This window comes from Oreochromis aureus, linkage group 11 (assembly GCF_013358895.1).
Source record: "Oreochromis aureus strain Israel breed Guangdong linkage group 11, ZZ_aureus, whole genome shotgun sequence".
Classification (NCBI taxonomy): Eukaryota; Metazoa; Chordata; class Actinopteri; order Cichliformes; family Cichlidae; genus Oreochromis; species Oreochromis aureus.
In genome coordinates, this window is record NC_052952.1 from 29725521 (window position 1) to 29748419 (window position 22899).

The 22899-nt window shown below is 42.4% G+C and overlaps 1 protein-coding gene across 2 annotated transcripts; it reads left to right on the plus strand.

Annotated features, from left to right (window-relative positions):
- The first annotated feature begins 3664 nt into the window (after positions 1-3664).
- On the plus strand, positions 3665-15667 carry LOC120442557 (C-type lectin lectoxin-Phi1-like). Of its 2 annotated transcripts, XR_005614767.1 has the most exons (7): positions 3665-3988; positions 6244-6321; positions 12831-12947; positions 13659-13822; positions 13956-14068; positions 14181-15267; positions 15374-15667. XR_005614767.1 is itself a non-coding variant. In XM_039619192.1 (6 exons), the coding sequence occupies exons 1-6, from the start codon at positions 3922-3924 to the stop codon at positions 14305-14307; spliced, it is 666 nt and encodes a 221-aa protein (XP_039475126.1). In that variant the 5' UTR covers positions 3665-3921; the 3' UTR covers positions 14308-15667. The 2 variants fall into 2 exon arrangements, 1 of the variants encoding a protein (XP_039475126.1); XM_039619192.1 differs by having other exon boundaries at positions 14181-15667.
- The last annotated feature ends 7232 nt before the right edge of the window (positions 15668-22899 follow it).

Here is a 22899-nt window from a genome sequence, read left to right on the forward strand (position 1 = left end):
TAAGAGACATTCATAGCAGAGTTATCACAGCGGGAACTATATAGCTTAAATGTACAATTTCTACAGGACGAATTATAACTTCATTATGTATAAAAGCTCCTGTGGATAATTACTCCTATTTGTAACTTTACACAAGAGAAAGTTTGCTGTCACACTATTTATAACAGGTTGGATTTTGTCCTCTGAGTTGAGCCTTTGGTTGCAGTTTATTGAAGAATTTCCTCTAAAGTAGCTGTTGATAAAGATTTAAAGTCCTGTTTATATACAGAAATATGCTTTAGTTCATGTTTTTTTACATGTCTGCCTCAGTGGATCAGTAGAAGATCTGGCACAGGAAACTAGATGATGAAAAAGTGCGAATACACATATATATCTATATAGATACAGATATATCTACACACACACACAGGTTGCAATGTAGTATTTTCATTTTTCTTAGCATTTCTTTAACGTCTTGGTGCAAAAGAATACCTGCATTTGTGTGTAAAGAAATGTTACATATATACTAAAAACAGCTGGAAAAAAGAACTACAAATTTGGAAAGGAATTTATTCATGTTCTTACTCATAGATGGAGTACATGGTTTAAAAAACACTGAGGAAACAGATATGAGGCGGCTGTATCAACATAAAAACATTAATACAGTTAAAATGAATAAAAAGTTGCACGCTTAAACTTATTTCTCTACAGTTTGTACAATTAATCCATGTAACAATAGGTTTGCTCTTAATATAGTAGTTAATTAAAATATCTTTACATAAAAATACATTTTTAAGTACTCTCCGTGGAAGTCTGTTGTGGCTTATGTTTCTAAATGACACAACCATAAAGCAGCCCACAGAATATACAAATATGTCCTTGATAAGTGAATGTTGGCTCCCACAATGGCCTGTTAAGTTATTGCAAAAATAATTTACTGCATAATATGTCAGATTAGAACATGTTATAAGCACAAAACTGAAGGGGAAACAATAAAACAAAAATTAAAAACAAATACTAAATTAAGTTAAAGGATATTTCTTACTATACTATATAATTGTATAATGTTGCGTTTGATTGCAAATGAAAACCCACCAAGAAAAAAAGAAAAGAAAGAAAAGAGAGAATAGAGTTTAATTTATTCAAAACACATTCTTTTCTTTTATTTAAGCTGTAGCGAGATTCAAATGGACAAAAGAGAAAGAAAAATATTACAGATTTGTTTTATTAATCATGAATAAACTTTATTATACACAACTCTAAATTTCAGTTGGTCTTAGTCAGATGTGTTTTTAATTAAATCCTGCAACACTGTGCTCGCTGCCATCACTTTATATCTTAGTGTGCAATTCAAATATATACTTATTACAATATTTTTCCCCTTAACTCTCAACTCGCGTTTTTAAAATGTCTGTGATCATATTTGTCCGTTGACTTCTGTCTGGGCCTCGAACGATTCATCAGACAGGTTGGCAGCCTCAACTGATGCTCCAGACTTTCATCATCGCCTCTATTCTGATCAACTCTTATCTTAAACTTAGTGATGAACTCATTACTGGCCAGCGCCCTCCTTTTTAGGGCATGTGGGCTTTGATAACAGCCGGCTTTCCAGTCGCTCTGCAAAGAAAATTCACAAAACATTTCTTATTTGGTAAGCTTGTTAACAAATTTTAGTTCAGTTTTGCTAAAAGTTATAGCATGCATCAGGTAAGAATAGGGCTGGGCTATATCATACCGTTCACGGTAATACCGGTGTAATTTTGGACAACGATAGGAAAATGAAATATCGCGATAGAATATGGGTAAAACGCGCATGCGCAGTGCCTTTGTTTACATATGCACATGGCAGCGACGCAGAATGAGAAGAGCGAAAGTGGATCGTTAAATGAAACGGATGAACCAGAACTGGTTTGTAAAAATGCTGCAACTTCAGTGGTGTGGAACTGGTTTAGCTTTCGTCTGTCAGATACACAACAAAGCACTGTTTTTGGTAGCGCATGCTAGCGGGCCGTGTTATTACCCTGTTGTTTGGAAAATACGGCACACTTAAAATCAATCCTTTGATTTTTCTGAAAATCGACAGTGCCCCTTATAATCCCGTGTGCCTTATGTATGAATTCTGGTTGTGTTTACTGACCTCGAAACGATTTTATGTGGTACACGGCGCGAAAATCTGTCAGATGTTTCAGTACGACCTTGCTAAGCTACGAAGCTGCACCACCGCTTGATGGATTGTCAGAGCATTACGGCTATCGTAGGCAGGAGCCTCGCGGAGTGATACGTACTGTGCTTCAACATAATATTACCGTATTGTGTGTGTATAACCTCTTTTTAAGTTTTGTGGATATTATACATGGTTATGCTGAGGATATGTCGGCCAGTTTCCACTGGAAATGCCTTTTGGTTAAACTGTCAGCAAGGAATTTGCATTTGCACTGTTAAATTTTTATATAACTTTAATGCACATAAAAATAGCTGCTTGTTTAAGTGAAAATACATTGATGAGGTTTTTGCACTAATAAAGTTGTGGAGTTGTAAAGTATTTTGTCTAGTATCAATTATATCGTCAGTTATATCGTTATTGCAAATTTTCAAATGTATATCGTGATAAATATTTTTGGTCATATCGCCCTGCTCTAATCTGGACATCACGTTTTCAGTGGGAGAAACCTTTCATCACTTATCCAAGTGACATCTTCAGTCTCAGCTGACTGCAGGTTTCCCCGACCTTTTACATTTGCACATTGACTGAAACTAGCACCACTAGCGAACAATGGCTGTGCGGTCAGTTTCTTTATCATTAATATGGAAATTGTCTTGACAAATGATCTTCAGCCACTGAACAAACACCATTAATCAATGGCATTGATGCTTTTTATTATGCCTTTTGATATTTTCATGTTGTGGTGATAGTTATTCTTATATATCTGTATTTTGAGTTTTAATCTGTTATATTAAATTGTGTTGTCAGATTGATGTCGAATTCTTCTCTTTAAGCCAAAAACAACACTGTTTAAGCTGTTGTAACATGTTTGATCAAGATGAGGTAGAGGAAGGGCTGGCCCCTACATTTGGCTCAGTCACAGAGCTGCAGCCAGGAACGAGAAGTCCAGCTTATGAAATGAGTCTCATGTTGTGCATTTTACACATGTTGTTTTTCAGTTTGTGTTCATTGATTTTCAGTTCATTATCAGAGTGAATTTACTTCTTTTGGTTTGTTTTATATTTTCAAGTTTTTAATAGTTTCCATATTAGTTTTGTATATATCTTTCTGTTTATTTCATTAGTATAAATTATAATACGTTTGGGTTTTTTTTTTTTTTTTTAGATGTAAAAAGCTATCAGTTGTTATTGACCTACAGACTTTCTCATGTATACATCTAGAGCTTTATATTTATAAACATCTAGATAAGCCAATGGTGCCTCATGTTATGTGGACAAAATCAGAGGCTGAATATAATCAAATAAAACATTACTCTGTGAAAAATACCTCCAAAGGACATTTTTCTCATTCTTTTTTTAGTTTACATGTTTTTTCTAGTTGCTTGTTTTCCATCCCTCTCATTTTCGGAGTATTTTGGAACTATTCCACTCACAAAGGAGCCAAAGCACCTGATATCAGACAGATCTTATGGATTCATTAAATACCATCAAATCTGCAGCAACTGTGCTGCTGATGCTATCATGCTGGTATGAACCAATATCTGTGAGTCATGTTTCCAGCACCTTGATGGATCTACGCCATGAAGAACCTGGTACTAGCAAAGTGTACCTAATAAAGTGTAAAAAAGTGAAAGACATGGACAGCTTACTTTGTCAGCCAAAAGCAGAAGTTGCTAAAAGAGATGTGTGTGACAGAGTTAAGAAACAACTTGCTCTGTGACTGTAACACGGTAGTATTTCTCTGTCTACAATCGCTTAAAGCTCAACAAGACTGTAAGGATGGCAGACGAAGAAGTCAACTATGCCTCAGTCACATTCAACACTAAGAAACTATCCCGATCACAAGGTAACTTAAGCTTTTCAAATACACTGCAAGAAGAGAAGAACAGTCCAAATTTACACAATACCAATGTTTTATACTGGTGTTTTCTGTAGTAATAGAGGCTAGAAAAAAAGGTTGTGGAAATCAGGTCCAAGTTAGATGTTAAGCTAACTATCCCAAACGTTTTGCACCAGAATATTGAGATGATTCATTCAGATGCCCAAGCTATCAGAATACTGATAGCTTGGGCATCTGACTTTGAGGCATCCTGGTTGTGATGGTGGCTGATGAGGGGGAGGTCTGGGTATCTGCTTGGATCGCTTCCAAAACCACAACCCCGCCCCACTCCCTAAACATAGACTAAATGGGAGAAAATTTATAGCTAGATGTATTTAATTAAATAAGTAAATAAAAAGTGTGATAAATCGTTAAGAATAAGTGTGCCTTCTGTGAACTTTACCAGTTGTAATCCACTGGAATTTTCAATATTATTTCATCCGTCCATCCATCTCTTCAACTACTTATGTAACGCAGACTAGTTGCATTTCCATGATGTTTAACTTCAGATACTTTTACTACAGCTACACTGAGCAGAAAGCTGTTAAATACAAATAATAAAAAGAGCATTAGAAGGAATTTGACTGCAAAATAAAGGTTCAATATTTCAATACACCACCTACCACTTCAAGATACAATAACTGATGTGAGCTATGCTGGAGGGGCTGTGGACTGGTTAGGAACTTTACAAATATATTTTGTGAATGTCCAAGGCTGGTTGAAAAAATAAAAGATTAAACAGAAATAAATGTTGGAGCCAGAACTGAAGAATGATTTATTAATTATTATCAGTCAAAGGTTTGGACGCAGCTTCTCATTTAATGGTTTTTCATCATTTTTACTACTTTATACATTGTGATACATGCTGAAGACATCAAATGTATGAAGCATGTAGCATATGGAATTATGAAGCAAAGAAAAAACTGGTAAATAAGTCTAAACATGTCATATATTTTTGATTCTCAAAGGAGCCACCCTTTGCTTTGTTGGCAGCACTGCAAACCTTTGGCCTTCTCTCAATGAGCTTCATGATCCCCTGCAATAGTTTTCTCTTCACAGGTGTGCCTTGTAAGGGTTCATTTGTACTTAAGAAATAAAAGTCAATCAGTCCTGAAAAGTCCTTGTTCAAACTTTGAATGTGTCCCGAAGTGCACTTGCAAAAACCATCAAGCGGTATGATGAACTGCCTCACATGAGGTCCTCCCAGGAAAGGAAGACCAAGAATCACCTCTCTTGACAAAAACATCCAAAGTCACCAGCCTCGAAAATCACAAGTTAACAGCACCTCAGATTAGAGCCCAGATAAATGCCACACAAAGTTCCAGTAGCACACACATCTCTACATCAACTGTTCAGAGGACACAATGTGAATCAGGCCTTTATGGTCAAATAGAAACACAAAGAATGGACATTAGACCAGTGGAAACCTGTGATTTGGTCTGGTGAGTCCAAATTGAGGTTGTGATGGTGTAGGGTTGCTTTGTTGGCTACACTGTTGGAGATTTATTCAAAATTGAAGCCACACTGGACCAGCATGGCTATCACATCCTGTAGCTACATGACATCATATCCGGTTTGCGTTTAGTTGGAGCATCATTTATTTTTCAACAGAGCATTGACCCCAAACACACCTCCAGGCTGTGTAAGGACTATTTGACCAAGAAGGAGAGCGATGGAGTGCTGCACCAGATGGCCTGGTCTCCAGAGTCACCTGACCTAAACCCAACCGAGATGGTTCCGGATGAGATGGACTGCAGAGTGAAGCAAAAGGGCCAACAATTGCTCAGCATCTCTGGGAATTGCTTCAAGACTGCTGGAAGTCCATTTCAGGTGACGGCCTCATGAAGTTCATTGAGAGAATGGCAAGACTGTGCAAAGCAGTAATCAAAGCACAGGGTGGCTATTTTAAAGGATCAACGATATTAAACATTTTTGAGTTATTTCACACTTTTTTGTTTACTAGATAATTCCATATGTGTTCATTCATAGTTTGGATTCCTTCAGTTAGAATCTACAATGTAAATAATCATGAAAATAAAGAAAGATCATAAAATGGTTGGTAATGTATATTTATACACATATCTATATGAACATCTTCTGCTGCATTTATCTTTTTTGTTGTATGAATGAATAAAAGAAAGTTAAAAGAACTACTAAATAGGCACTATAAATTCCTATATTCTGATCATTTGTGAATATTAATAAATCTTTAAACCTTTCAGTTAAAAAAGAGGAGGAAACCATTTATGATGACGTGAAAGTGAAACATAAAACAACGGAACAAACTCCTGACACAAACAGTGAGTAATAAAAAGAAAACACAAATCCACCTGTAATCATGTCTAAAACTTTTACTACAAGATGTGGTGATGAGTACTAATCAGCCTCTGTGCCTTACAAAGGGGTGATGAGCAGAAAGCCTTTCCTAAACAGATTGTATGATTAGAAACAAAGCATCCCGAGTTAACTCCTAAATTCATTTACAAGTGTATTCATGCTATTATCATTCCTGTTCATAAGGGTTGATAGGAGAGTACACCCTATAAAGGTTTTCATTGTAAAAGACAGGGGAGAGCAGGCCCTATATTGTGCCAAAAAAAAAAAAAAAAAAACTTACTTAAAATATGGTTCAGTGTGCCGTTTTAAAATACGCGGTTCACTTCGCTGTTTCGCGGATTTTTTGTGTGTGTGCAATTTTGCATGCTTTTTTTCGTACAGTGCATTGTGTTCTGCGTCCTGATTGGCTGTAGACCACTGTAAATCAATCTCCTCCGTGCCGTGTCTCCTGTACAGTACAGAATGCGTTCAGCTTGTCAAATTTACATAAATCTTCGATCGCTAGCAGTGTGACTTTGAAGTGCTGTACTGTATGTTTATAAGTTTTCTCTCCAACAAACACAACAATGTTAACGAAACGGTTTGCACCGTCAAAGGCACCTGCGGCTTGGTTTCATTCTATAATAGGCTACTGGACTTATTTTTCTACCAGGTTGAACTTTGAGAATGTTTAAACAAGAGAGAAAAGTGTAAAAATGTTCATGCGTGTCTGAGAAAAGTGGATAATGTCACGATCCTGGGTCCTTTTGACCCAGCGTTTTGTGTTTTCTACTAGTGTCATTTTGGTTCTGTTCTTCCTCTGGTTTAGTGTTGTTCTGTTCTGCCGTCTACCCTTGTGTTAAGTCCGCGTTTGCTAGTCTGTGTCTTTGTGTGTATGTGTTTCCTGTTTTATTGTGACGGTCTGTGCCTTATGTCAGTGTGTCCTGTTTACGTTCCTCCACCTCGTCAGCTGTGATGTCTTCCAGGTGTGTTCCCCTCCTGTTTCCCTTCCCCTGATTCCTGGCGTGTGTATTTATAGTGTGTGTTACCTCGTCCTCGTCGCTGGTTCGTCTGTGTTGTTTCCCCTCGTTCTCCCTGCGTCTCTCCATGTGTGATTTCCCCGGACCTCCCTGCATCTGGGTTTCTGGTTTGTTTTGTTAGTTTCGCCCAGTTTAGGTTTTTCAGTTCTCGTTCACCTGCCTTTGTTGTTTGTACCCACGCGTGTAATAAAGACTCACCTGCACCAGAGTTGCCGCCTTTTGGGTCCTCTTTATAAACTCCACACGCCCGCCACACCGGGCGTGACAGCACGAACCAGCCACCATGGACCCTGCGGCATTCAATCCATCCGAGGAGCTCCAAGATGACATCGCTTATAATGTGGAGATTCTCCTCGGGAAGTGGCTGGAGAACCCTCCGTATGAGCTTCGCCGTGCTGTTGAAAGCCGGCTTCAACGGCTCTTTTCTGGCCTGCCATGGCTTTTGGGATCTCTTCCTCCGACCATGCAGGCTTTTCTCCGGCGCACACCTCACCTTCTCTCAGCCACCCCTGCCTCGCTGCCCGACTTGTCGGAGGTGAACTTGCCCGGCCCGTCGGAGCCATCTGCGGGGAGAAAACGCCGATCGCGCCGCCGGCGCGCCACCCCACAGCCGGACGTTCGAACTTCTAATTCGCCGCTGTGGTGAGTGAGGACTCTTTTCCGTTTTCGGACTGTTTGACTGTTCATTCTGGGGCTGTGTTCTGTGCAGCAGATAATGATAGGAACAGCTTATCGCCTGCTCTGCAGGTCTCAGCTCAGTTAGCTGCCCGCAGCCATTCTCAGCTCAGTTAGCTGCCCGCAGCCATTCTCAGCTCAGTTAGCAGCCTCGCAGCCATTCTCAGCTCAGTTAGCAGCCTCGCAGCCATTCTCAGCTCAGTTAGCAGCCTCGCAGCCATTCTCAGCTCAGTTAGCAGCCTCGCAGCCATTCTCAGCTCAGTTAGCAGCCTCGCAGCCATTCTCAGCTCAGTCAGCTGCCTCGCAGCCATTCTCAGCTCAGTTAGCTGCCTCGCAGCCATTCTCAGCTCAGTTAGCTGCCTCGCAGCCATTCTCAGCTCAGTTAGCTGCCTCGCAGCCATTCTCAGCTCAGTTAGCTGCCTCGCAGCCATTCTCAGCTCAGTTAGCTGCCTCGCAGCCATTCTCAGCTCAGTTAGCTGCCTCGCAGCCATTCTCAGCTCAGTTAGCTGCCTCGCAGCCATTCTCAGCTCAGTTAGCTGCCTCGCAGCCATTCTCAGCTCAGTTAGCTGCCTTGCAGCCATTCTCTGCTCAGTCTCCAGTGCCACACTCTGCCCAGCCTCCAGTGCCTCACTTAGCTGCCCAGCCTCCAGTGCCTCACTTAGCTGCCCAGCCTCCAGTGGCTCACTTAGCTGCCCAGCCTCCAGTGGCTCACTTAGCTGCCCAGCCTCCAGTGGCTCACTTAGCTGCCCAGCCTCCAGTGGCTCACTTAGCTGCCCAGCCTCCAGTGGCTCACTTAGCTGCCCAGCCTCCAGTGGCTCACTTAGCTGCCCAGCCTCCAGTGCTCCCAGTTTCACCTGCAGCTCAGGCGTCCCCCGTAGCTCCAGTGTCCCCCGTAGCTCCAGTGTCCCCGTAGCTCCAGTGTCCCCGTAGCTCCAGTGTCCCCGTAGCTCCAGTGTCCCCGTAGCTCCAGTGTCCCCGTGGCTCCAGTGTCCCCGTAGCTCCAGTGTCCCCGTAGCTCCAGTGTCCCCCGCAGCTCCGTCGCTCATTCCGTCACCAGTCTCACACACTCACTTCATGCAGGGAGAAGGTCTAAGTTCCTCCCAGGGAGATTCCTGCGCTTTAGCTGCTTCAAGCGAAGTAATGCACTCCAGGGCCTCCCCAGAAGCTAGGTTTCACCCCCCAGCTGTTTCTGGACCCCTGAAGATTAAGCAGCTCTCAGAGAACTCCTCCGTGTCAGTGTTGCCTGGGCAAAACCAGTGCTCGGTGCATTGCCAGTCACCTCTGTGTCAGCTAGTGGCCTCCATGACCGCTGGCTCAGTCATGGCTTCCGCTGGAGGTCCGAGGGACCGCTCCGCCTTCGCTTCCTGTCGTCGCTGGAGGGTCCAAGGGACCGCTCCGCCCTTTGCTTCCTGTCGTCGCTGGAGGGTCCAAGGACCGCTCCGCCTTTGCTTCCTGTCGCCGCTGGAGGGTCCAAGGGACCGCTCGCCCTTTGCTTCCTGTCGCCGCTGGAGGGTCCAAGGGACCGCTCCGCCTTTGCTTCCTGTCGCCGCTGGAGGGTCCAAGGGACCGCTCCGCCTTTGCTTCCTGTCGTCGCTGGAGGGTCCAAGGGACCCGTCCGCCTTGCCTCCTGTCGTCGCTGCTGGAGGGTCCAAGGATCCGTCCAGCCTGCAGCGCCTCCGTCTCCGGCTTCCACGCCGCCGCCAGCTGCAGCGCCTCCGTCTCCGGCTTCCACGCCGCCGCCAGCTGCAGCGCCTCCGTCTCCGGCTTCCACGCCGCCGCCAGCTGCAGCGCCTCCGTCTCCGGCTTCCACGCCGCCGCCAGCTGCAGCGCCTCCGTCTCCGGCTTCCACGCCGCCGCCAGCTGCAGCGCCTCCGTCTCCGGCTTCCACGCCGCCGCCAGCTGCAGCGCCTCCGTCTCCGCTTCCACGCCGCCGCCAGCTGCAGCGCCTCCGTCTCCGGCTTCCACGCCGCCGCCAGCTGCAGCGCCTCCGTCTCCGGCTTCCACGCCGCCGCCAGCTGCAGCTTCACCATCCACGCCAGCGGCAGCCTCACCATCTACGCCGCCAGCTGCAGCGCCGCCATCCACGCCAGCGGCAGCCTCACCATCTACGCCGCCAGCTGCAGCGCTTCCGTCTCTGGCTTCCACACCAGCTGCCGCCTCTTCATTCACGCCAGCTGCAGCGCCTCCGTCTCCGGCTTCCACGCCGCCGCCAGCTGCAGCTTCACCATCCACGCCAGCGACAGCCTCACCATCTACGCCGCCAGCTGCAGCGCCGCCGCCTCCGGCTTCCACGCCGCCGCCTGCAGCGCCGCCGCCTCCGGCTTCCACGCCGCCGCCTGCAGCGCCGCCGCCTCCGGCTTCCACGCCGCCGCCTGCAGCGCCGCCGCCTCCGGCTTCCACGCCGCCGCCTGCAGCGCTTCCGTCTCTGGCTTCCATGCCAGCTGCCGCCTCTTCATTCACGCCAGCTGCAGCCTCACCATCCACGCCGTCAGCTGCAGTGCCTTCGTCTCCGGCTTCCACGCCGTCACCTGCGGCCTCTTCGTCTCCGGCTTCCTCGCCGTCACCTGCGGCCTCTTCGTCTCCGGCTTCCTCGCCGTCACCTGCGGCCTCTTCGTCTCCGGCTTCCTCGCCGTCACCTGCGGCCTCTTCGTCTCCGGCTTCCTCGCCGTCACCTGCGGCCTCTTCGTCTCCGGCTTCCTCGCCGTCACCTGCGGCCTCTTCGTCTCCGGCTTCCTCGCCGTCACCTGCGGCCTCTTCGTCTCCGGCTTCCTCGCCCGTCACCTGCGACCTCTTCGTCTCCGGCTTCCTCGCCGTCACCTGCGGCCTCTTCGTCTCCGGCTTCCTCGCCGTCACCTGCGGCCTCTTCGTCTCCGGCTTCCTCGCCGTCACCTGCGGCCTCATCGTCTCCGGCTTCCACGCCGTCACCTGCGGCCTCATCAGCGTCGCCTGGTCCAGCCTCCGAGTCTTCGGCGTCGCCTGGTCCTATCCCGTCGGGGTCTGCTGCTGACTGGCCACTTTCCAGGCCACTGGCCAGGCGACATCGCCGTCGTGGGCGGCCCCCGGACCGCCTTCGCCTGAGTCGCCGCCGCTGCCGTCCTCACGGCCGGCCCCCTGAACTGTGCCCACGTCGGCGCCGCTGCCGTCCGCACGGCCGGCCTCCTGAACTGTTTCCTGGGCTCCGGTGCTGTCGGCCCCCTGGCCGGCCCCCTGAACTGCTTCCACGTGGCCGCCGCTGCCTTCCGCACGGCCGGCCCCCTGAACTGTCTGGGCTCCGGTGCGGTCGGCCCCCTGGCCGTCCCCCTGAACTGTGCCCACGTCGGCACCGCTGCCGTCCTCACGGCCGGCCCCCTGAACTGTCCGGGCTCCTGGGTTGTCGGCCCCGGGCGGCCCCTGACCTGGGTCCACATCGCCACCGTGGCCTTCCGCACGGTCGGCCCCGAACTGTTTGGACTCCTGTGCGGTCGGCCCCTGGCCGCCCCTGAACTTTTCTGTTTTAGACTCTGTTTCCTTGGGCTCCAGTGTGTTTCTTTTGTTGTTTTTGGTGCTGGCTCGTGTTTTGCTTTTGGTTTTTTGTCCCTCTTGTGCTCCTGTTTTGGTTTTGCCTCGAGCCCTCCGTCCTGGACCCCACCGCCCGCCCTGGTCGGGTTGTTTGTTGTGGTGTTTTTTTTTTTTTTTTTTTCTCTGGCTGTTTTGTTTCCTTGTTGGGCTGTCTGGGGCCAGCCTTTGACGGGGGTACTGTCACGATCCTGGGTCCTTTTGACCCAGCGTTTTGTGTTTTCTACTAGTGTCATTTTGGTTCTGTTCTTCCTCTGGTTTAGTGTTGTTCTGTTCTGCCGTCTACCCTTGTGTTAAGTCCGCGTTTGCTAGTCTGTGTCTTTGTGTGTATGTGTTTCCTGTTTTATTGTGACGGTCTGTGCCTTATGTCAGTGTGTCCTGTTTACGTTCCTCCACCTCGTCAGCTGTGATGTCTTCCAGGTGTGTTCCCCTCCTGTTTCCCTTCCCCTGATTCCTGGCGTGTGTATTTATAGTGTGTGTTACCTCGTCCTCGTCGCTGGTTCGTCTGTGTTTGTTTCCCTCGTTCTCCCTCGTCTCTCCATGTGTGATTTCCCGGACCTCCCTGCATCTGGGTTTCTGGTTTGTTTTGTTAGTTTCGCCCAGTTTAGGTTTTTCAGTTCTCGTTCACCTGCCTTTGTTGTTTGTACCCACGCGTGTAATAAAGACTCACCTGCACCAGAGTTGCCGCCTTTTGGGTCCTCTTTATAAACTCCACACGCCCGCCACACCGGGCGTGACAGATAAAGTGTGTAGTGAGGGGTTTTACAGCCGTAAAACACCTATAATAATTGTAAAAAATAAAGTTGGCTACTTGGTTTCAGCTGCCATGATTTCACTTATCGCGGGTTATTTTTAGAACGTAAATCCCGCGATAACCGAGGGACCGACCACTGTAAAGGAGTTTTCTGTATTAATTTTCCAAGTTTTTCTCTCTTATTTTTTAAACACACATTGAATTTTACCATTTACCATTTATAGAAATGTCTGTTTAAAACTGGATTATTTATTGGCAGAAAATTATTTATTTACTTAAAAAACAGTGTGTAAATGTGCATTTTAGAGCCGATATGAGGCTTGAGCAGTGCAAGATTAAACAAAATACTTATTTTTTCAGATTTTTTTTCTCTGGAAATGTATGCAACTTTTAATAACCAATAAACAATAATGACACTCATTAAGCAATGAATGTAAAGTAAGTAAAACAATATATTTTTGTCTTGTAGAATTCTCGATTGATGAGAGATCAGGCAGTAGACGTCATCACTATCAGCAGTTGGCCTGTTGTTTGGGCACATTTTGTGTCATTTTGGTGTTGGGCATCATAGCAGTCACAGTATACCGTAAGTATGAAAAAGATCAGTCTACACATGCACTCACTTTAGAGCTGAGGCAGATTTTAAATAAAAGCACTTTTTATGAATTAACAGTCATACTTATACTAATTTCTGTTTGTATTTGTAAAAGGAAAAAGGTCATTTCTGGAAAAACTAATTACTGAAAAGAAAAATGCAAAAGATACATTTTGATGAATACACTTTTGACTACATGTAATATTTTTGTGATTAGTTTTTTATCTTTAGAGTCAACCTTCCACAAAAAAAGATGCAACACTGAAATGATTTCACACAAAATCTGTGTATATGTGATTTGAGATACAATAATAAGCAATATTCTATAATAACAGTGAATGCAGCCAAAGTGTTTTTTAAGACAATCCATAAGAAAAAAACATGTATGATGCGACCTAACATGAGACTCTACTCTGTTAGAAAAATAGGTGATGAACCTGACTGCAGAAAACCACAGCCTTAGAGAGAAAAGTGAGCAGTTGGAGGCTCAGAATAAGGAGCTGGAGACAGAGAAGGAAAATCTAACAGAACAAATAAGTGACATAATGATATCATGGAACAAGCTCAATATTAGTCGAGCTCAGTGGAGCATTGATGCCTACTGTCCCAAAGAAAATAGCAGTATGTTCCAAATATGGACAAAAATACCAAATTTAACATAGATATGCAGTGATGTTTATTAACTGAGCTCTATCCTTGCAGACAGAAAATGTAAACCTTGTCAGAAGGGATGGGATCATGTTGAGTCCAGCTGCTATGCAACAAATGATGCTGACAGTAATCATTGGAAAACCTGGGAAGCAGCTCGAAAAGACTGCAGAGGAAAGAGTTCAGATTTGGTTGTTGTGATTAATGAAGAAGAAATGGTAAAGAAAACTGAGAAAACTGTGGGAGTTTTTATTATAGACTTCATTAAATAAAAATATATTTTCTTAAGATCAAACGCTTTCTCAGAGCAAAGTGTTTAAATATCTCTGACAACTTTCTCTCTGTCCTCAGAAAACTGCCAGTGAAAAGAGCTGGAAATATAATGAAAACAAAGGATACTGGATTGGTCTGAGAGTTGAAGATGGGAAATGGAAATGGCTGGATGGAAGAAATATGACTAATAGGTAAGAGACACTTTGAATCAATATAAATTAAAAATATTTCCCAAATCTGTGATAAATCAATTACAGTGTACCAGTGTCCATCAGCCTTGAGCAGATTTGTTACTTTCCTCAGCTCCTGGATCGACCAGCGTCCTTCTGATGGTCACTGTGCAATCTCTGTTCAAAACCAAGGATTTAAATCAGTGAGCTGTAATGAGAAGAACCGATGGATCTGCAAAAAGAAAGCTTTGTCTGTTTGAATACTGCAGTAAAAATATCATGACTGGTGGAGATTCTAAATACAAAAAAACAATGATATTACTATTAATTAAATCTTTAAATAGAATGAAAAAAGGAGTTTAATTAAAACATGTAGACACAAAAAAAGTTTAACAAAACTGTACTGATTTTGTTTGACCAGCAGAGGGCGCTGCATTACTTCCTATCAAAGACAGTGGTTGTCTAAAGTATCTGTAGTCTGCCATTTCTATATTTAAGTGACAATTATTGTTGTAAAAAAAATAATCAACCAACCAACCAAAGAAACAAACAAACAAAATTGTAATAGTACTGAACAAAATAAGCTGAACTTCCTGTTCTTCGCTGTTGCTCAATGGCAGATCTTGACAGTGTGACTGATGACGGAAGTCTAAATGTAGTGCCGGCTCTCCTCCTTCCTCATCTGAATGTTGTTCTTAACTTGATTAAAACCATCCGTTCATCCATTCTCTGCCGCTTATCCTTTTCACGGTCGCAGGTCCCAGCTGTCTTGAGGCGAGAGGCAGGGTACACCCTGGACAGGTTGCCAGTCTGTCGCAGGACTAACACATGGACAGCCATTTGCACTCACATTCACACCTATGGGCAATTTAGAGTTTCCAGTTAACCTATTCCCACTAACTGCATGTCTTTGGACTACTGGAGGAAGCTGGAGTACCCGGAGCGAACCCACACCATCATGGGGAGAACTTGCAAACTCCACACAGAAAGACCCCGGCCTGATGTGGAACTGAACTCAGGACCTTCTTGCTGTGAGGCAACAGTGCTAACATGTTGGATGATGAACACAGGTCAAAAGGGTCAACACACTACCAGTCCAGTCTCCTTGAGGCTTCCACAAAATTCAGACAGAATCCACACATTCCCAAATCCAAACTAGAATCACCTCACTACTCCGTGTCAGGAAATCTCCACACAAACCTGGTCACAGGGACAGACAGGTAAGAATTTCTTAGCAAACAGTTTTCACAGCAACAAGAACAGGAGCCAGACTTCGCTAAGTGTTTCACTCGGTGATATCTGATCTTCTGTTACTTTCTTATGAAGCTGCCTGCACAGGATCATCAGAAGAAGTTGCGTGACTGTGACCAGGTGTGTGAGCTAGAAGGTGCAAAACCAGCCATGTCCTCACAATGCACACTTGCCGCCGTGCACACACATACAGAAGTATTTGCCAGAAGCAAGAACTCTGAAGCTCAGAATGGTTATAAGAAACATCTGATCCACATAAACTCCATCATGTTCCACTCATCCCAATTTTTCTAAAAATGTCTGAAAAACCAGTTATAAATTAGCTTGCTAGCTATTCCTAAATGTGCCACATGTTTTGAATGTGCAGAAAAGAATTTTTGCTGAGGTTGGGAATATTTATTTAAAAGCTTTTCTAATTTAAATCATTCAAAACAGAAATCTTGCTTTTAGACTGAGAACTTAATCTTAAACAAAAGTGTTCCCTGGAAGGCATATTATACAGTGTCAGGAATAAAATAATAAATGTCAATAACAAAAATGACTCTATCCACCACAAATCTAATATCTGTCTAAATCTTATGTGTGAGTTCTGGGGCGATTCTAGGTTCAAACCTTTGGAGGAGGCTCAGCTCCCAGTCATAATGTCATGCATGCATGCCTTGTAATTAATATTAATTGAATATTCTGCCTGCAAATGTCATCAACTCTTTCTACATTTGCAAACCTCAATTCAATTGGATAAATATTACAATGTTACTTTCAAAAGCAACCTAATTAGTTGGATGGCCTATTGTAGTGTCGAAGAATAACTCAGAGTGAATAATCAGAGATTTCAGTCTAATCCATCCATTTTAGGGTGGAGACTTTAGTTATCAAACCCACTTTCCGGGAGAGTGCCACGGTTGCCCCTCCGTTGGTCTTCCTTGGTCTCTTGTGCTCTGGGGGCATCTGGATGTCTGGAGCCTGGATCTCCTCCATACCTGCTTCATGCCCTGGAGGACGGGGCTATGGCCCCCCACACCCTCTAGCAGATCATTACATGAAGGAACCTTTTAAATACAAGCGCGCTCATGCTCACAGGTGTACACACGGGTGCTCACAGACACAAACTGCACCCTTTTTGGCTCCTACCTCAAAGAACACTGTACACTGTAAATGTTACGTGCTGCATAATAATATTCAATATTTAATATTTACTGCTATATACACATAGAGTATCGCGATGGTGTTGTGTTTATTATATTGCTGTTTTTGTTTGCTTGTTTTCTCTCTTTTTTTTCTCCCAACAGGTGATCAAGGTGATATATATAAAAATATGTATTTTTTTTGCCCCCCCTCCTTTTCTTTTCCCTTTTCTTTTCCCTTTTCTTTGCCCTTTTCTTTGCCCTTCATCACTATTCCTCTTCCCCGCTGTCTTTGTTTCCCTCCCTCCCCCTGGTCATGTCTGTCCCGTCTGTAACAACTGAAAATAGAATAAATAAATAATAACAACAAAGGTCAATCAAATGGACCAATGCGGCAAGGCAGAGATGGTCCACTTGGTAAAATAATTCCGTTGGGCTTCTCTCTTTGCCTTCAGACAATAATTCTGATGGCAAAAGAACCAAACGGGACAGGCGGCAAAAAACAAAACAAATAAACAACAAAACTTATCAAACCCAAAGCAAAGGCTCAGTTGTTAAAGAAGTTAAAGAACTATTTGTGACAGATAAGAAACATGTACAACATTATTTTAGTCTCTTAACCACACAGAGGCAGTTCATCATCAGACACTAGAAAATCACCTGTCCATGGACCTGCACACAGAGCAAACTGGTAATAATTGTATTGTATCTTCATTTCAGACATATACAGAAAAAACAATATATAGAAGTACACATATTTGCATTTCTATTGAATCCCACTTTTCATTGTTAGATGTTATGATTTAATGTTGTCAGTGTTTTGTTTTATGTTATGTTTAAGGATTTGTTCTCGTTTCCTGTTTTATTGTGAAGGTCCGCGTCTCATGTGAGTGTGTTCAGTTTTACCTCTGTCTCGTCTTGTTGATTATTCCCAGCTGTGTTCCCCACCTGTGTGCAATCTCCCTGTGTTTCCCTGTGTATATTTAAGTCGCGTCCTCTGTCTTTGTTTTTTTTTTGGGCTGGTCCGTCTGTGTATCCACTATGTTCCACTCGGGTGTCTGGTGTTAGTATTTTAGTTTTGTAAATAGTTGTAAATAGGCTTGTCATGTAGCAGTCGTGTATTTTGTTCACCTTGTACATATTCTTCACTGCAACAGCCTAGTAAGCGTGAGAAGCCATTTTTGTTGATTAAGTTTTCTCCTGTTTTTTTGGTTAGAAAGTTAGGTAAGTGGATTGTCTTTTGGTTGGTTTTATTTTGTGTAGGACAGCATAGGGACCAGTAGGGAGTTTTGTTTGTTATTTTTGGCACTGCTCACAGCTGAAGTAAATAAATGGCTGCTTAGCATTTTAGAAGACATTGTTGTTTGTGTTCTTGCTTTGGTGGAGCGTGAGTGGGCCAATTTCTTGTTGCGTTCATACACGCCTAGACAAAGAACGTAACATAGGTTAGGTTCCCATCATTACTTACCCCACACAATAAACAAGGAATGAAGGAAATGTTTAAACATAGCTATAGTGATAGATATAATTTGGATGCAATTTAGCATAGTTATACATACAATGGGTCATCAACTTTATCAGTTTCATATTCTTCCAAAAGCAGTTTTCCAAACATCTTTATGAACTGACTAATGCTTGAACATTGCTGTAGGTCCACAGGAAAACTGCTCCACAGTTTTACCCCACAAATGGTAATACAAAAGGTTTTAACCTTTGTCCGTGCTTTAAGAGTCTTCAGATTAAATTTTCCCCTCAATTCATAGTCCCCTTCTCTGTCAAAAAACATCCTCTGTACATTTCCTGGTAACATAGTGTATCTGGCTTTGTACATAATTTTTGCAGTTTTATATTTTATAAGATTCATAAACTTCAAAGTTTTTAATTTCAAGAACATAATGTTAGTGTAGCCTCTAAATCCTGCTTTAGTAATCATCCTGATTGCTTTTTTCTGAATTTTACATAATGGTGGAAGTGAAGTTTTGTATGTATTTCCCCAGATTTCAGTATTCAGTATTTCACAGTATTCCAAATATGGCAGTATAAGTGAACAGTAAAGTACCCGCAGTGATTTGGAATGCAAAAAATGTTTAGCTTTACTCAGTACAGAGATGCTTCTTGACAGTTTAGCTTGTATATGCTTTATGTGAGGTTTCCAGCAGATTTTGTGGTCTATTATCACACCCAGAAATTTTGTATGAGAAACTTGCTCTACTTCAACATTATTTATCAACAATTTTGCTCCAGCATCTTTTTTACAATTTCCAAATAACATAAATGTAGTTTTATTCAAATTTAGTGATAACTTGTTTCTGTCAAACCACGTTTTCAGTTTAATCATTTCTTGTGTGACAGTTTCCAAAAGCTGCTGTGAATTATTTCCAGCACAAAAAATATTTGTATCATCTGCAAATAAAATAACCTGTAATATATCAGATGTTTTACATATATCATTGATGTACAGGATAAACAGTTTTGGTCCCAATACTGATCCCTGTAGAACTCCACAAACAATGTCCAGGCACTCTGATGATTGATATTCACCAAGCTTCACAAATTGTTGCCTGTCTCTCAAATAACTCCTGATCCACTCTAGCACCACTCCTCTAATGCCATAGTGCTCCAGTTTATCAAGTAATATTTAATGATTAATTGTGTCAAAAGCTTTTTTTAGGTCAATGAAAACACCAACTGTGCATTGTCTTTGCTCTATATTATTGGTGATATTTTCAATAAGTTCAATTAATGCCATGGATGTTGATCTGTTTGGTCTGAAACCATAGTGACTGTCCATTATTATTTTATGTTTATCTATAAATTTGTCAAGTCTATTAATGAAAACTTTTTCCAGTATTTTTGAAAATTGTGAAAGTAGAGAAACAGGCCTGTAATTTGTGAATTGGTGTCTATCTCCATTTTTAAACAGTGGTATTACTTTAGCTGTTTTATGGTTTATGTTTATGTTATGTTATTTTATATTTCTCCCTTCATTATTCCCTTGTGGAGTTACCCTCTATTCACAAGAGATCCAGTGTCTATGGCTCAGGGATGTTTTAAAATCATGATGATAGCACACTAAAAAGACCTTGTGACTGATCAGCAGATATCATAAGTGTATAAACTGATTAAACAAGCATGAGGCCTTCACTTCTACCTTTTCATGTTTCTAAGGTCTCTTCATGCTGGTTTTCATCTTTCCTTTTTACTATTGATTTTGTGTTTGTACCTTAATACCTAAATATTAAAGATCATATGTATGTCCTCATTACAACAGGGATTTGTGTTGGTGTGTGGGACGTAGGTTTATATGTTTATATTGTTAAATGGACAATGTGTTTCAGATAATTTTATGGAGAAACACAAAAGTAATGTGCTCAGTGTAATACATTACTTTTTTGAGTAATGACCCCAACACCCTTCTCCACAAAGAAGGGAAATTCCTCCAACACAAACACAAACATAACAGAAGGAATCAAATCACTGAATGATATCAAAGATGGAATAGGAATCGATAAATTCTTGTCCAGTCTGATCCCTACTCATGATGTCATGATTGATTCATATGATAAACTTTAAATTTCACCTCTAAACTCTTTCAAATCTGTCTTTTCCTCAAGATAATATTGGACAATTACCTTAAATGCAATAGTTTTGTCAATTTTAATAATCTAAAAAAAACAGTGTTCAAATATGTAAAAGTGGAGTTTTGGCCAAAAAACAGAATTAAACCAGCAAGACGTATGCTGGCAGATCGTGTGAAGGTTGAAGTGGGACCCAAAAGAAACAGAACTTGATATCAACTAAGAGTGGGTGCTTATTAGAAAGTGGGGAGCAACATACAAATGAAAGAACAACCAAACTAAACACTGGGAACAGGAAACCTGAAACCTGGTACTGGGACATGGGCATGGAGTACATTAGCTTGATGCATGACAAACAGATAACCTGACAACAAACAAAGGGAAACTAATACAATATATACACGGAAGGTAACTAGGGAATGTGCAACGGGAAGGAAACACCTGGACCTAATCTTACATAAGGAGACAGCGAGGAAGCAAAACTGAATAAACTAAACGCAGGACACGGGACTATCAAAATAAAACAGCAAGTACGAAAAATACGGACACGAGTCCCCTTTCCATTAGTACCTACTCGGATCGACTCGGCTGGTTTTCCATTACAATCTGGTACTACCTTTTTTTTCTTTTTTCTTTTTATAACAATATTGTTATTATTGTTTTCGTTTTCACAAACAATCCATAATTACATAACATAATATAGTGTACAGTTCACAGCAATAAAAAACCAAACAAAAAACAAACAAACAAACCAAAAACTAAACACAAAGATCAGATCTGTCTAAAAAAAGAGAAAAAAAAAAAATACAATACAGTACAATACCTGTGGTCCCAATAGTAATATGCAGCTTGAACACTCAAGAGAATCCTTGTAGCATAATATTAGAGACATCAGGTTCCACACCTTTAAGAATTGGTCTGTTTTTGAGTGTAGTGCACATGTAAGATATTCCAATGGCACTAGATCCAACACTACTCGTTGCCAGCCTTTAATAGTTCGTGCTTTTTCATTAATCCACTGCAGTCGAATATTCTTCCCCGTCACATAGGTGAGAATACAATACAACCTCCTATTATTCTTGGATATTAAACGGCTGGCTGGGGAGGCCCAATATGAGCGACGCAGAGTCCATCTCCAATTCACAGCCCAAAATCTTCTCCATTTCAGAAAACATATTAGACCAATATCCTTGCAATTTCAAACATGACCAAAAGCAGTGAGTTAGGGTACCAATTTCTGTTTTGCATTTAAGGCACATGGGTGAAAGGGTAGGATTGTATTGATGTCTGCAGTATGTCGATATGTACATTCTGTGTATAATTTTTAACTGTATTGCTTTGGTACGATTACAGACTAAGATTGATTTGGCATAACTCCTGACATTTTTCCACTCTTCATCATCAATTATTATACCTAATTCCTTTTCCGATGTGTCTTTAAGCCTATGTGAAATCACTGAGGGTGCGAGATATAAAGCCTTATAAAATATCTTCACAGGAGCCTCTTTATCTTTTAAAAATAATAATAAAAGAAATCCTCCATTAATTCCAGTGCATCAACTGGTTGTTCAGATGCATATAATCGGCAGTAAAATTCTTTGAAGGTGTTATTCATGGTTTTACTATCATATACGCGATCACTCTGAGCATCACAAATAGCTGTAATAACTGCCAAGTATTTTCCAAGTTTGTTTCCATGTTCATAAAATCTTTGTCTAGTAAACTTAAGGTTAATCTCCTCATCTTGCATAAAAAGGCTATCTAAGGTTGATCTGACTGCAGCTATCACTTGCTGTAAGGCAGGAGTGGGGGAGTCAGCATAAGTCCTTCCTTTTGTTTTAAGCGCAGTCATTAAAAGATTCTGCTTCCTCAATTTCTGCCGCCACTTACTTGTTGAGTAAGAAATAAGAATCCTTCTAGTGTACGCTTTAATAGTTTCCCACCATAGAGCGGAGTCATTTGTCGACTGCAGGTTGATGGACAAATAAATATCTAAACTCAGTGTTAAAATTGGATACAAATGTATAATCCCTTAAAATAGTTGTATTAGCTGCATTTAACCTCCAATATTCTGCTCTATTTACCATACCTTTAAGAGAAAGATCCAGCACCACATTGGCATGGTCTGAAATTACAATACTACCAGTTTGGTAAATGGACTGATTCTTATATAGCGCTTTTTTACTCTCCTGGAATACAAAGCGCTCTCTACAACACACCACATACACACCCATTCACACAAGCACTATTATCTATGCTTTCTAGCTTTCATTCATCTGATGGATGAGCAAGTCAGGGTTAGTATCTTGCCCAAGGATATTCGGCATGCAAACTGGGGGAGCCAGGGATCGAACCACCAACCTTCTGATCAGCAGCTGACCTGCTCTACCTCCTGAGCTACAGCACTCAGTTTTCACACGGTAAGTGCAATGATAGCCCTGATTTTACTAAAAAATTAATCAATCCTAGTATGCCATTTGTGTGGTGCAGAGAAAAACGTGTATACTTTATCTAAAGGGTGTTTTATTCTCCATACATCCACAAATCCTAAATCTTCACAGATAGATTTAAGTGCCTTAGCTTGTGGTGAAAGAGGCAGAGGCTAGTGGGGCAACCTGTCAATAAGAGGATTCAGTATTCATTTGAAATCTCCCGCCACTATAGAAATGTCAGAGTGGATCTCAGCAAAGTCTGTAAATACTGTGGTCATAAAATCAGACAGATGGGCGGGGGGGTAGTAAACATTCAATATAGAAATAACCGCACCTAATAATATTCCCTTGACTATAATGTACCTTCCATGCTTGTCCTTAACACACTCTATATATTTAAAAAGAGAGTTTTTTTCCTCACAAGGATCGCCACCCCTCTACTTCTTGAGGCAAATGAGGAGAAAAAT